Source organism: Balaenoptera borealis (genome assembly GCF_965194805.1).
Source record: "Balaenoptera borealis genome assembly, chromosome: 9".
Classification (NCBI taxonomy): Eukaryota; Metazoa; Chordata; class Mammalia; order Artiodactyla; family Balaenopteridae; genus Balaenoptera; species Balaenoptera borealis.
In genome coordinates, this window is record NC_138873.1 from 25,875,443 (window position 1) to 25,891,760 (window position 16,318).

Here is a 16,318-nt window from a genome sequence, read left to right on the forward strand (position 1 = left end):
AAACTGTTCTATTTCAATAGCTCCAACAATCCTGCACCCAATTCCAATGTGTGTGTGTGTATGTGTGTGTGTGTGTACGCGTGCACACGTGTCAGGGTTGGGGGGGGGATGGTTTTCCCACACCAACAAGCAATTCCCTGACAGCAGCTGGGTGTCCTCCAATTTAACTCAACTCTGACACGAACTAGAGAGAGCATCAGATCCCACAGATTTGGGCTCAATCCTACAAGCCTGTAACACCCCCCCCCCCCGCAACCCCACCTTCAGATGCCAATCTCAAGTCCGGTTGTCACATGGGCTTCTGACCGACTGGCCAGAAATTAAAGTTTCCAACAACCCCCTCCTTGGGTTTAATTAATTTGCTAGAATGGCTCACAGAACTCAGAGGAACTTTCACCTAGTAGATTACTGGTATGTTACAGAAGGATATAACTCAGGAACAGCCAGATGCTAGAGATGCATGTGGCAAGCTGTGGAGAAAGGGCAGAGAGAGTCCGTGCTCTCTGGGTGTACCACTCTCGCCAAATGTTCCTGTGTTCATCCGCCGGGAAGTGCTCCAAACCCCATCCTTTTGGGGGTTTTACGGAGGCTTCATTACATAGGCATGATTGATTGGCCATTGGTGTATGAACTCAGTCTTCAGCTCCTCTCCCCTCTGTGGAGGTCAGGGGGGCCCTCTGTGGAGGTCAGGGGGGGTGGGACTGAAAAGGATGGTTTTCCTGGCAGCCAGCCCCCATCCGTAGGTGTGGTCCAACAATCACTTCATTACCCTAACAAATGACTCTATAGCTCTCTTCACTTGGGAAATTCCAAGGGTTTTAGGAGCTCTGAGCCAGAAACAGGGACCAAGACCAATATATATATTTCTTATTATAAATCACAACATCACACACTCCAACCGGTCTCCAGTTTTTCTGTTCAAACTCTTGCCTTCTCTCTTCATTGTTTAGAGTCAACAAGCCCTGTCGATCTGAACTATTTTTATTGGGGAAGGAGAAACATCTCTCCCCACCCTGCTAACAGATCAGAGGGAACAGTGGACACCAAATGTATCCCTGAGACTCAGGACTAAGAACAGGCCAAAACATGACGATAGCATCTGGGCCCGCTGTGGTCCATGGGGCAGAACAGTGGGTGTAAGCCAGACAGTTAGCAGAATAGAAAGACGGATGAGGAGGGTCGGTGATGCTGCGGCCACAAGGCCAAGGGAGGAAGTAGAAGGACTGAAGTCAGTTCTTAAGATGAGACAGGATAATGAGAAAACAAAACCCTGAGATGCAGATGCAGGGAGTGAGCCTGCATCTCATGGCTGAGCCCAGGCCAGCAGTCAGCAGGGCAGAGCCAGCGCCCAGGACAACTTGACGCTGCTTCCCAAGAAGAGGGTCTGACGCTGACCAACAATATCGCTGTGGTTTTCCCCATCACACAGAAGAGTTTATATTCAACTCAGGATGTGCAACAGTGCCCAACTCTACAAGCGCTAGCAGAGAGCTAGAGGAAAGGGAAAAGAGAAAGGCAGTCACAGAGCAGCCATAATGAGCCCATCCTGTTCCAGAAGGGACGCCGGGTAGGAAGCTGCATCGGGGGTTGCATGTCAGAGCACAGGTGAAGCCCAGGGATGTAAATGTGGGCATCGCATTCTCAGAAACTGAACTGAAGCTGTGGCTCTGAAAGTGTTCAACTCCAGTCGGGCTGCGAGTCAGAGACGAGAGCTCATGGCTCATTCTTGTGAAACGCAAACTTTTAGGCTGGGGAGGAGCTGGAGCTGCAAAGGAGACGGAGCAGCGCAAGAGGTACGATCGAAACAGGCGGGGTGCGGGCATGAGGCCAAGGTCAAGTGGGGGCCCAATGTGGCTGAGAGGACTGGTAAGAGGGATGTGAGAATGGTCTGCTAGACTGAGGTCTGGGTACCTTATTCTTCAGTTGGTGGAAGAACAGAGGAGAAAGTCAGATCGCAGTGAGTTGAAAAGTGAGCAGGAAGTGAGGATGTGGACACAATCACCACATTCACTTTTTTTTTATTATTAATTTTTATTGGAGTATAGTTGCTTTACAATGTTGTGTTAGTTTCTACCGTATGGCAAAATGAATCAGCTATACATGTACATATGTCCCCTCTTTTTTGGATTTCCTTCCCATTTAGGTCACCACAGTGCATTAAGTAGAGTTCCCTGTGCTATACAGTATGTTTAGTTACATTCACTTTTTAAGAAGTTTAGCTGTGAAGGTAACAGATGCTGTGGCTGGAAGGAAAAGCGGATGGAAAGATAGACGGAAGCATGGTGGTTAGATAGACCATCCTTCTTCTCTTACTTGGTATTCAGGCCTCTAATTTTCTTTCTCTTCTCCGTTTTCCAAATCCATTCTACAGCAGCTCCCTGATATGTGCAAACACCTAAAGTTTCTAAAAGGGACATGGTCCAGTTCTAATGTTCTGCCATTCTAGTTCATCCTGCCATTCCCAGCTCCCAAGACTCCAGGATTGCCAGTGCTTGAAGGAGAATGCTATTCTTTCAGGCTCTCCACACGCTGACCCAGTCCCTTGTTCTTTTCTATTCTTTAGTCAGACCATTTCCTCACTGACAAGAAAAGTATCTAACCTAGATAGCTTAAAATAGAGAAAAAGTACATACATGTTCCTTGCCCGTTATTATGCAGCCATTAAGAAAACTGATTTTCAGAGACATATTAATAATAAAGTAGAAGAAAAGCTGAAGTTAAAAAACAAGTAACAATCTGCCATATATGTATAACCCTTTGCAGAAGGGAAATACTCCAAAATGTGATTAGTGTTTTCTCTGGGTGGTGACATTATGGGTGATTTTAATTTTTTCTTTATAGTGTTCGAATATTTTTCAATATTCTAAAATGAGCATATATAACTAGAAAACAAGACGAATATCACTTAAAACCCAAATAAGACATTAACATGTTGATTTATTTATGTACTGAACATGTGCCTCTCATATTGTAGGTGCAGAAGCCACAGACAAGCATAAGCAACAGTCCCTATGCTCAAGAAGCTCACGTCTACACTGTAGACATTTGTTGCTTTGGTTGACTGGCGTCCACTCCGCTGCCTCTGAAGCAGCAAACCCTAATTTTGTTTTGAGGAAGCCATCCTTCCCTGACTCTGGGATTTCACTGGGCCTTGTAGCCAGCTAGCCCAGAGGACTGGTTCAAGGATACATACTCAACCCATCAGGACAAAGAGAGAACTGTGACACCAAGGACTGGGTGGGAGTGACTGGAAGAGCCCCACTCTCTTGAGATGATCTCATGATAGGCCTAGTGGGAAATGACCCCTTTCTCCTGTAAAGGCCTAAATGTGGAGATGCTCTCTCTCTTTCTTCTGTGACAGTTTTAATGGGAGATGATTCCTCTCTCCTGTGATGGTCTAAATGTCTTTCTCCTATAATAGTCCAAGTGGGAGATGAGCTCTTTCTTCTGAGATGGAATAAGTGTGAAGATGACCCCTCTCTCCAATGGTACTTTTGATAAGACATGACTCTTTCCCGGGATGGTCTAAATGTCATGGTGACCCCTCTTCCCTATAATGGCCCAAGTGTGAGATGACCCGTCTCTCCCATGATGGTCTAAGTCAGAGACGATCCCTCTCTCCTGAGATGGTCTAAGTGTGCTGATTCATGAACCCAAAGCTGTGGAGACTCATGCTGGGTGCTCAAAATCCCAAAAGAGCAGAGCGAGGTCCTTGAAACAGCATCTAATTCCTGAACCAAACTCAACTCACAGCTAGCCTTCCAAGGGGTATTTAGTTCATAGAGTGAATACATGCTATTTTGCTTCAGTCTGCTTGAATCAGTTTTTTTGGTCTCCTGAATCCAGTATATTTCTCAGTCATCCTGCCCCTAAAAGAGGAGCTTTGTGCATAACCCACTATAATCCCCAGCAGCAGGTGCTATAAGAGGGTCCTGAGAGCAGGGCTCAGAGCCCAGAGGAGCAACTGATTCGACGGCAGAGCTCCGGGGAGGCTTCGTATGTGAGCTGGGCCTTGGGATTCTGGAAAGGGAAGCTGTGGCAGAAGGATTAGCACGAGCCCAGGCAGAGAAGTGGGCAGCACACGGCATGTACAAGAAAGTACGTGGCTTACTGGGGACCGACGAACACTTGCTATGGGGGCGATGGGGAAGAAGGCTGGGGCTAGATTCCAAAGAGCATTCTAAGGAATTCACACTTTACTCTAAAAAAAAAAAAGTATGGGGGTTGAGGAGCGAAAAGCGTTTTATAGCAAAAAAAAAAAAAAAGATGGACCAGTGGAAAATGGATTGGAGTGGGAAAGAGAACAGGAAACCATACCTTCATGTCTTTGTTTCTGCCTCATGCACCCTCCAACATACCCTTCCAACAAACTAATTATAGGGAGAGAGCATTTTATTCATCTTTCTATCCCCACTGCTCAGTACAGAGGAGGATAGAAGAAGAAGAGAAGAAACCCACAGCTTACCCATTCTCCAAGTCCAATTTACTTCAAAAGCCCCACCAGCTCACACCAATCCCCCCAACACACCCCTGACCCCACATTCATCCCCTCTTCCTTGATCTCTTTTCCTGGTTTACTCATTCCAACCTGCACAATGAATTCCCCGCACCGTTATTTAAGTGTTTCATGAGCTCCCATCTCCTCTTGCTCACTAAGAACAGCCACTGGGAAAAGAATCACATCTACTCTTCCAGGCAGGCTGGACTCCAGGCTCTGCTCAGATCATCTACCTGCCTCAGCTCTGGGCTTCCCAGTCACTTCAAGGACCTAAACAATGCAACACTGCACTTTAACTTAACAAGATGTTGAGTATCAAAATTAAAATTAAAAATACTAGATTCCTCTCCTCCTCCCTGTTATCTAAATCTGCTTAACTTACAGCAAAATAATAACGAGTACAAGGAATAGCATGTTTAGAGTGCAGTCAGCCCTGCTTTATTATGTTACCCAGCCATCTGTGACCCTTCATTAGAGGCATTTGAGAATCTACCCTGATCACTCTGCTGAATGACAATGGCAATGCAAAAATAGTACTGTGGCTTTAAGAGCCTTGCTTCTCACTTATGTACCTGGTCCATTTTTTTTTCTCTCTAACAGTAAACAAATGGTCAAGTTCTGATTCTGCCTATAAGATAAACTTCCTAGACAACATTCTAGGGAATTTTGTGATGACAGGCAGACATGAAAAAAACGATGTGGCTGTGATTGTTTGTACACACACGCTCAAACATACGTGAATTCAGACCTTCTAAATATTAACCGAGTCACCACCTAAAGCACCATCAGAATTCTCCATTTAGTGGAAAACCTGCTAATAGCCCTTCTCTATCTCTTTTCAGGCTGTACCACAGTACAGTGTCATGACAAGCGCTGATGGCTCTTTGGTTGAGAGAGAAAGGGATTCAATTTTATGTTTTAATTAAGTGGCGACTGAGGAATCACATGCAGGCTTGGGCAAGGCCAGAGGCCAAGAGAGCTGCCCTGGTTTCTCCTTCGCCTTTCCTTTTTCTTCTCCTAAAGCATCACTGTCACCTAAGTATGCTCCTGATCTCTCCGCATTCCCACTCAGACAATTTTGATTGCCCACGTTCTTGCCTAATTGGAATGTCATTCAGTTTTCTCCGAGGTTGAGTTCTACAACCTGAGTCTGATGGGAAACACAAATTTGCTACCTGGAACTTCTTTCAATGCTTGCACAGCTCACAAATCTAAAATCCCACCTGTCCGAAGGGCAGACGACAACAGAATTGCAGAGGTAACACCATCCCACCCGTATGTTATTCTTCATGTAGAATAACCATGAAGGCTAATACTTAACAAGCTGGCCTCTATCAGGAAAATCAAATTAAATAAGCTATTCCTTCCCGGTTACACTCGCCAAGGTTTTGAGATCGGGGTTGATGGTTCAACTTCCCTCTTGCCCACAGGCGCTTAGGAATCAGGCCCCTGGATTCCCACCGGCTTGCGGTCCTGACTCGGCGGAGATGGGTGACCACCGTCCGCCGTGCTGGGGATCTGAAGAAAGGGGCCGCCCGGAGGGGAGGACGGCGTTTCCCCGATAAGGTTTGGAAGAAGATAGAGACCAGAGGGGAGGCGGATGGATGTCAACGCCCGAACCCAAATTCGCATATCACACATCAGTTTACCGAGGCAACTCTGGCAATTGCGCGAAATGCTTCGGTCACAGATGCTCAGCGAAACCCCCCCACGCAGAGGGGCCATTGCACCCAGCCCGCGCGACCCTCCGGCGGCGGCGAGAAGGGCCCACCGGCAGGTGCCCTACGCCCCGCGCCCCGCTCGGCGCGCTTACCCAGGGCCCAGGTGCAGCTCTCTTTGATGGCTTTGTACTTGCTCCCGGACGCTTCCTTCTGCAGCTTCCTTAGGATCTCTTCCATCTTGACCTTCGCCGGGGGCCGGCCGCAGACAGCAAGGGGAGCGCACGCGAGGCCCGGTGGGGACGCCGCCGCCACCGCAACCCGGCCCTGGGCGCCTAGGCGGCCACTGCGCTCGCCCCGCTCCGACCCCGCGCGGCGGCTGATGAATCACGCCCGCTCCATGCCGCCGCCACGTCAGGCCCGGAGCCCCGCCCGCCGCCCCGCCCGCCCGGTCAGGTGCGCCCCGCGCGCGGCGACGGCCACGGCGACGGTGGGCTGGGGATCGGAGGCCGCGACTCGGCCCCGGCCCCCGAGGCGGTCCCGGGGGCACGGAGGCCCGCGGAAAGGTGGAGGTGGACGTCCTGGGCTGGCTGGCCGGCTGGGCGTTGGCCGAGCTCGGCCCGAGGGAGCGTCTGGCGGCGGCCGGCAGCGGGCGGGGAGGGGCCTCGTCGCTGCTCCCGCCACACCCCCATCCGGGGCGGGCGGAGTTGGGGCGGCCCGGCCCCGGCTCGCGGAGCTCCCGGCGCCGCGGCGTGGCGCCCTCTGCGTCCCGCGGTCCAGGCGCTGCTCCCTCGTTAGTGATGAGCAGCTCTTCTGGGCCGCCCTCTGTGCCAGGCTCGGTGCAAGGCCCGGGCGCTACCGGGGAATAGACTGTGACTCTGCCCAACCATGGATTCCACACCATCTCACGTGTGTATATGTGTGTATGTGTGTGTGTGTGTGTGTGTGTGTGTGTGTGTGTGTGTGTGTGTGTGTGATGAACATCCTCATTATACACAGGTTAAGGTACTTCCCAAAGCAACAAGATTTGGACTCGAAACACACTCTTGCATCCAAAACCCCTTTTAAAAATCTCTCTTTCTTCCCTTTCCCTTCCTCTGTTGACCTGAATTGTTTTCCTCTGAAGAAAAATAAAGGCGGGGGCGGGCGGGGGTGTGGCGCACAAGGGCTACCTGACTTGGGTAGGGGTGGGAGAGGTGGAAAGAGAAAGCTTCCGCAGTGAAGAACCTTCAGGCTGAACTTGGGGGGCGGGCGGGGGTGTGGCGCACAAGGGCTACCTGACTTGGGTAGGGGTGGGAGAGGTGGAAAGAGAAAGCTTCCGCAGTGAAGAACCTTCAGGCTGAACTTGGGAGGCGGACGTGGGGGGCCAGATGGGGAAGGCAGTGTGAGGCAGGGCCTCTACTCTTGGGAGAGCACCTGTGTTTCAGGAACTTCAAGTCGGGTTTAGCGATGGGAGCCCTAGGATGGTTGCTGCAGGAAGGAGGGAGAGGAAAGCAGGAGTCTTATTTGGAGTCTCATTTTTTTCCCTGTTGTGAAAGCTGTGGTTGGGAACTAAGAAAGGATTTTAAGCATTTTTGTTGTTCTTTAGAAATGTAACTGTAGTGGTAGTGAGGAAGTTAAATTTCAGAGGAGTAGACTGGCAGCTGGGAAAAGAGTAAGAAGATTCTGCAGTAATCTAGAAATAAGTTAAGCCAATGATAGATGGAAAGGAACAGAGGAAAATATAGCAAGAGATATTTAAGGTGTCAAAGCAGTAGGATTTACTGACTGATTGGGGTAGTAACGTATGGGATAACTTCCAGGTTTCTTGTTTGGGAAAATGGGAGGATGGTGGCCCCATCCTCCAAGTTAAAGAAGAGAGGAAGAGAAAGGTTTGGAATCCAGGGGTTATATGAGTTCAGTTTTGAACACGTTTGGGGTGAAATGGTAATGAGATACCATAGGGTGTTTTATTTATGGGCAGGAACTCAGGACAGGGCTCTGTGATAGAAATGAGGATCTGAAACCATCAAGTATTGAGAATTGTTGATGCCTAGGATTTGGCAAAGGTTGCTGGGAGGCAGTGGATCAAACGGGAAGAGCAGGAGGCCAGAGAGGAAGTTGGGGGCATCTTACCCTCAAATGATGGGCAGAGGAGCAAGTGCCCACAGAGGAGGTTGAGAAGGAGCAGTTAGAAACCCGCAGTGCGGGAGGGCAGCCAGGAGAGGGAGTGTCACAGGAGGGTGTCCAACAGACGGGGGTGTTAAGACTGCTGCTTAAGCCCTCTTGGTAGTGAGGAGGCAAAACTTGCAAAGTCTAGCCCCCTAGGGACCCTTCTACTCACATCCACACACCTTATGAAACCATCATTTGAAGAAAGGTTTCCAGTGCTAAAAAAAAAAAAAAAAAAAAAAAAAAAGAGTTAAGGGGCTTCCCTGGTGGCGCAGTGGTTGAGAATCTGCCTGCCAATGCAGGGCACACGGGTTCGAGCCCTGGTCTGGGAAGATCCCACATGCCACGGAGCAACTGGGCCCGTGAGCCACAACTACTGAGCCTGCGCGTCTGGAGCCTGTGCTCCGCAACAAGAGAGGCCTCGATAGCGAGAGGCCCGCGCACGGCGATGAAGAGTGGCCTCCGCTTGCTGCAACTAGAGAAAGCCCTCGCACAGAAACGAAGACCCAACACAGCCATAAATAAATAAATAAATGAATAAAATTAAAAAAAAAAAAAGCTTTTACAAAGTATTAAAAAAAACCGATGCACACTTTAAAACAATAGGCAATACTATGAAGTCAGTTCACAGAGGAATAAATACAAATGACACAACCTATGAAAAGTGTTCAAGCAACTACTAATCAAAAGAGCACAAAATCTTTCAATAAAAGGTGATTTTCTTTTTAATAAAATTGGCTAAGATATTTAAAATACTATTGCCTGGTGTTAGTAAGGAGCTGGCCAATTAGGTCCTCTCATGTTATGGGTGCTGGTGGAAGGGTAACTTGGTACCCATTCCTGGAGGGATTCTGAATGTGTATGTAGCAGAGGTATGGCTCCAACCCAGCAATCCCACTTTTAGAAATTCATCTTAAGCAAGTGATTATGGAAGCGGATAAAGGTTTTGTGATTTTTTTTCCACAAGGATTTCAGTGTGTCATTCAATTATCTTTAAAAATTGAAAACTATCTAAATGTCCAGCAACAGAGAAATGGATGAATAATTTATGATGTATGTATCCATAAAGCAGCAAAGTATATAGCCTTTAAGAATAATGCAGGAGAGGAATATTGAATGACATGAAAAGCAGTTTCTACTGTATAGTTAAATGAAATAGAAGGTTGTAAAATGATATGTACTTCTTTGCACTAAATGAGCCCCATTTTATTATTTAAATATTTGATATGGATGTACGTATGTTTTAAAATACGTACATATATATAAATGGAAAATAAACATAAACTATTAACAGTGTTTATCTCTGATGGGGTTATAGGTGAGTTTATTTTTCCTTGAACATTTTTACTTTTATGATTGCAAATTATTTTTTTTAAGTGGTGGGAAAATGAAATAAAAGTAGTATCCGGGCAACAAGGGCAATGGCCACAGAGAGGACAAAGATAAACACAGCAAAGGATTAAATGGATGTGAGAGTTTAGTCAGGAAGCCTGCCCCAGAAGAATAATGAGGGCAGAATCTGGTTGCAGTGGATTAAGAGCAGGTAGAAACACATGTCTAAATAACCCACTCAAGATGTTGGCTGTGAAGGAAAGTAACAGTAGAATAGTTAAAAGACCTTTTTTTTAAAAATGTCAACTCACGGCAGAAAATGTCCTGAGTCCACCCAGTATACACATAGGTACATGTATAGCTAGATTAAAAAACTGAAACAAAAATTTTATCTCTAAAACAATACTTACTGTTAAATAAAATAGACTTACTATTAAATATGATTTTTAGGCATTGTTGCAGGCACGCTTACCCGTTTGGAAATTCAATCCAGGTTGGAGACATGAACACAATGCTACATGCATGACACAGGTGCTTTGTGCTTTGATGTCTATTTCTTTCCACTGTTTTTAGTTATGTTGGTTAAAAACTCTGGTTCACACACAAATAAGTGGTGTGGATGCTATTAATAACGATATACTCTACTTAGTGACTGAAATTGCAAATTTCAGTGAAGTCTTCTTTAATCTTAATCTAAAATGGTGATAAATTTATAATCATTCTTCAAGATATTTGAATAACAAAGTATTAGTAATTAGTTTCCTTCTTTGGGCATCAACTTTAACTCAAATATGCATCCGGGATTTTAAAAAACAAATGGATCTTTTATTTAAATGCTTTTCCTTGATATTTCAAATTTCTTTTTTGGAAACGTTTGAAGTTTCAAACAAATAATTGCAATATTATTAGTATCTTTCATTTTATTCCATTCAAAATGTTTTCATTAATAATGTTCTCTTCCTGTGTTGCAAAATGTTGAGGACATATAGTAACCACAGTGATTACTTAAAATGTATTTTGTAACTGTTGGATATAGTCAAGATCTTGAAATATATTTTTACTTTTTCCCTATAGATCCAAATTCAGTTAATTTAAAATGTCAAAAAAATCTAGTTATATGTGCCAATTTTGTTACTGAAACATCATCTCCAAAAATGTTAGCCAAAGGAGATTGCTTTTAAACAGAAAAATGTGAATCCCGTTTTTTTAGTTCATATAACTTAATCAGTATTTTCCTCATAACAATCAATTACTCCAGTATGATATAACATATGCACATATTAGTTAATGGAAAGGCTAACAAAGATCCAACAATACAGTGGTTTACAGAACACAGACTTTTATTTCTTGCTTAAATTAAGTCCTGAGTTGGTGGTGCAGGTTGATACAGAAGTTCCAGGAGATCATTCAAGGACCATGTACCTTACATTTTACTCCTCTACCATCCCAGAGCAAGTTGTTCTCATCTGTGTGACCAAGGGTGGGTCCTAGGCAGGTTGTGTTCTAGTTCACAGGAAGAGGAAGAGAGAGTAAATGAGTCCAGGTCTCAGATGTAGATGTCACACAAATCCATTTTCCTATATTCCATTGGTGAAGACAGTTGCAGAGACACACCTGGGTACAATATAGTCTATCTGGGCCCCCAGGACCCCTGCCACAGTTCTGTTCCTGTGACAGAGAGAGGAGGATTTGGTGGGTGACAGCTAATCTCAGCCACACCTTGCATTTCTGAAGAAAGCACATCAAAAGTGCTTTCTCTTAATGAAATCAAACAACTATGATTTGTTTTCAAGAGATTCAGTAGAGACTCAGTAGAATTCTTAAGATGCCAAATCTTTACAATGTGTGAAACGGTAATTCCAAATAGTAAAGTAGATGGTAATTTCTAATAATATTTTAAATTACTTTGTTATGTTTCCTGGTTATATTTACTTCTGAATCACTTGCAATTCTATTACAATTTACCAGTTTAATTTATGTTTTCCAAATAATATATTTTTCTAATTTTATCAAGTTACTTAAAACAGTTATGGGTTAAGTTAAATTTAAACAACACAATAAATCCTTTATAAAAATTGTCTTGTCATATATATTTGGCATAAACTGAAAGTATATTAGTGCTCTCATTAAGTAGAATCACATAACCTATGTCTGCTCACATTGGCCTAATAAGTATTAATTCTATTCTGTACGTTCTATAGAACCACAAATGTGTTTAGGAGAATGTGTTATCACTTAGAAGTATATTTTTAAATTTCTCAGCTGATTTATCATCAAGAATCATATTCACCATGTCCATGTATGCCGAGAATAGTTTTTTCAGTAACTATGTGAGTAATTTTCTCTCTCACCACACATATGCAACTAAATATGATAGTAATACTTTTTCATTAACTGACCTGAAATAGTGTTGACAAATTTATGTCTTTTTTTCTTTCTTTGAAAATATTTGAGGGCCTTACCAACCAGTTTGGCTTGTATTTCCAAGTTTATATGTGTGTGTACAAATTTAAGCTTTCATTTGCAAAAATATTACAAATAATAAAGTTTCAGTGGTGTTGAGCATTTGACAAACTATATTTAATCTTTATTAAGAAGGCTTGAATTTATTTTTTTGATTAAGCTCAAATTTTAAAATTTATTGATTAAAAGAAACATTTTTCCCAATGTTTTTTCACTGTTTGTTGGTCCAAATCTGGCAGTTCAACCAGAACATCCTTCTGTGCTTTTTACATCATCATTCTCATTTCTTCTAATAGTAAAATAAACTATTTTAAGAATAGCTTATACAGGTTTGATTAAAGTGTACAATTATTGCAAAGCCAAAAAATGCCTAACAATTACACCTAATCCAAAAAAACGCATAACCAAAACTTGATGGGAAGTCTTGCCAATAGTGGATAAATTCTTCTAAACTTCATTTCATGATTAACTGTAAATTACACTGACACACATTAAACTATAAAACATTAACTTCCTGATACCATTATGGTCAAATCCAGAAAATCAAATGAGATACCAGTGAACAGAAGAGTGAATGCCTGGCTGACTCCCAGCCAATGTGTATAGTCATTACATCCCTTCTACCAGCTGTCACTCAACTCAGGTTTCCCCAGTACTTGCTGCAATGTGGACAGCACCACTTAAAATATACAAACACATGGCATTCTGATATTGAAGGTGCCACATTACTTTGCTTCTGAAAAGAATATTATCTGATGAAACAGACTAATTGATTTCACAATCCACTAATGGGTAGAGAACTGAAATTTGAAAAATGCCAGACCAGCAAGAGATTTGATGGAAAGCATATTATACAGAAAAAAGACATGAAGGCAGAAGTTGAAGAGGTTGGAGGCAGCCAGCCTAATGGGTGAAACAAGTGTTCTAAGAATATAGGGAAGATGGTATTTACAGTACAGACAGAGTCGTTGGTCCAGTTAGGGGATGAAGGGCAATCTTCAGACAAGGAGGGGAAGCCAGGAGACTGAGTTTTGATAGTGTTTAGTTTGTTGATGTGGGGACAGGAATTCGTGGGAGCTACACCTGATATCTTCTGCTTTTCTTGTGAATTAGGAAGACATTTATTGAGTGTAGGAGGAGAAGTGAATAGACAGAGGACCAAAAGTTTGGAAAAGGGAAAGAGAGATGAGCATAGAAGACTTCCTTGAAGTATTGAGAGCCTTAGTAGCTCCCTGTCTATGAACATTTAGGAAGCAGTCCCAATTCAGCAAAATTTCCAAGTGTGGTAATACCTAGTGAATTTGGTATTGCCTCAGATGCTGATCACAAAGGTTGATGGTGCTAAATCCATATTTCCAGCTCAAATCTCCCTTCCAAACTTATTTTACCTGATATTCAAATCATTGATCTTTTCACTTACTCTGATGCCTAACTCACAGTATATTAATGAGACTTGTTTGCAACATCATTTAACCCAAATATGCACTGGTATAATCTAAAAGTAAAATAACCTTATTTTTGGGTTAAATTCAATTTTGTATTAAATTCAGCCTAGGAAAATAGCATTTAATTTGAAGATGGTTTATAAAATCATTTGTGATCTTGAGCATTTAAAAAAGTAAATGATTTTTTACTAGAGTAATGCAAAACTACAATGAGGTATCACCTCACACTGGTCAGAATGGCCATCATCAAAAAATCTACAAACAATAAATGCTGGAGAGGGTATGGAGAAAAGGGAACCCTCTTGCACTGTTGGTGGGAATGTAAATTGATACAGCCACTGTGAAGAACAGTATGGAGGTTCCTTAAAAAACTAAAAATAGAACTACCATACGACCCAGCAATCCCACTACTGGGCATATACCCTGAGAAAACCATAATTCAAAAAGAGTCATGTACCACAATGTTCATTGCAGCTCTATTTACAATAGCCAGGACATGGAAGCAACTTAAGTGTCCATCGACAGATGAATGGATAAAGAAGATGTGGCACATATACACAGTGGAATGTTACTCAACCATAAAAGGAAACAAAATTGAGTTATTTGTAGTGAGGTGGATGGACCTAGAGACTGTCATACAGAGTGAAGTAAGTCAGAAAGAGAAAAACAAATACCGTATGCTAACACATATATATGGAATCTAAAAAAAAAAAAAAAAAAATGTTCTGAAGAACCTAGGGGCAGGACACGAATAAAGACACAGGCATAGAGAATGGACTTGAGGACACAGGGAGGGGGAAGGGTAAGCTGGGACGAAGTGAGGGAGTGGCATGGACATATATACACTACCAAATGTAAAATAGATAGCTAGTGGGAAGCAGCCAGATAGCACAGGGAGATCAGCTCGGTGCTTTGTGACCATCTAGAGGGATGGGATAGGGAGGGTGGGAGGGAGATGCAAGAGGGAGGAGATATGGAGATATATGTATATGTATAGCTGATTCACTTTGTTATAAAGCAGAAACTAACACACCATTGTAAAGCAATTATACTCCAATAAAGATGTTTAAAAAAAGTAAATGATTTTTTAATACATTTTAAGTAATTTGTATAATATATAGTGTACCCTTGTATAAGGATAAAAATTAAATACCCAAAATAGATAATATTAATAATTATTAACATCGAAAAATGATTCCTTTATTTGCAAAACAGTTTTCTATTTTAGTAATAATTAGTATGTACTTCAATGTGATACATTTGGACTTTTGCTTCTGGCTATGATAACAGCAGCTTATATTGGAACAAACTTACTGTTGAAAGCAATTGTAAAACTGTATTTAAAAAATTAAAAGCATCGTTTGAAGGCATCAAAAGGAACCAAGACTGCCAGGACTTGAAGGGCCAAGATCCTAGAGTGAAGGGGAATGCACAAAAGTGAGCCAGATGTTTACAGTTACTTTTTCCCCTTGGAGCACTTGCTAGTTCACATCATAGCACATAGAGGCCAAGCTGAAAATGGTAATCTAGAGATGTGAGAGTTCTCAAGGTATGGGATGACGAAAATTGTAGTTCTGGGTTATTAAGGCAATTAGAACTTGAGGAACAAAGGTGGTAGGGAAAGGGGAATCACACAAACTTAAGGCTACATAAAATTATACATAACGTTATAAACAATAAAGTAAATAACCCCAAAAAGCTTGACATCTGCTCATTAATAAAATTTTAAAGAACAGCCTTTCTCATAGTCGTGATAAATCTGTGTGTGTAGATGTGTATATGTATGTGCAAATATTGGTATATTTTATGCAAATGAGGTAACATTATACATGTTCTTGTACATTCTGCTTCTTTTCACTCATTGTTTTGTCACAGACAAGTCTTCCTTTTTAATGGCTGCTTATTATTCCTGTTATATGACTCAATCTATATTGTTGGCTCCAGCTTTTACTATTATAAAGATGACTTCAATGAACATTTAGTTATTACATTACTTCCCTACCTCCCTACATACCTTCCTAGAGTAAACTCCTAGAAGTGAAAGTGCTGAGTCAAAAAGTATACACAGTAAAAGGGTCTGACAACTTATTGCCAGAATATGATCAAGGTACACAGATATTTGCTTCCACAAACAGTGCAGGAAAGAACCAGTATTGCTATTCTTCAGCATCACAATGTATTGAAAATTCCTCAGAAGGTTAGAGAAAGAGCCCTACATCATATTATGGAAGCATTTATTATTCCTCAACAATGTGTCCATTTGAGATTCTGATTCCGAAGCAAGCACCAAAAAGAAGGACGGGACATAGACCCGAGATAAGAATGCTCCAGTCACCACTTCTATTCAACTGTATACTGACTAAAGATCTCAGGCAGCACAATGAAACAGGAAAAAAGTACAAGAGTTAGAAAAGGAATAAATGAAAACGTCATTATTTGTAGGTGATATAATTATTTACAAGGAGAATCTAAAAGAATCTACAGATAAATTTTCAGAATTAATAAGGGTTTAGCAAGATTTCTAGATGTAGTATTAATATAAAAAGACAATTGCATTTCTATTCACGAGCAAAAACCAAAAAAAAAAAAAAATTAGTAGCATAAAATAATATAAAGCATCTAGGAATAAATATAAGATAATGTGTGCAAGTCCTTTGTTCAGAATACTCCAAGTCTTTACTGAAGAATTTTAAGGAGATCCAAGAAAATAGAGAGATATACCTCATTTGTATAAAGAAGATGAAATATTGGGTAATAAGCAATTCCAGTGA

At 42.4% G+C, this 16,318-nt stretch overlaps 1 protein-coding gene across 2 annotated transcripts in view; it reads right to left on the minus strand.

Moving 5' to 3' along the window:
• Positions 1–6,536, minus strand: part of ARFGEF3 (ARFGEF family member 3) — a 202,022-nt gene extending 195,486 nt beyond the window's left edge. For both annotated transcript variants that reach the window (XM_082405594.1, XM_082405593.1), the window contains exon 1: positions 6,312–6,536. In XM_082405594.1, the coding sequence (XP_082261720.1) occupies positions 6,312–6,396 (85 nt within the window). In that variant the 5' untranslated portion in view covers positions 6,397–6,536. The remainder of the gene's footprint in view (positions 1–6,311) is intronic.
• Positions 6,537–16,318: the final 9,782 nt, after the last annotated feature.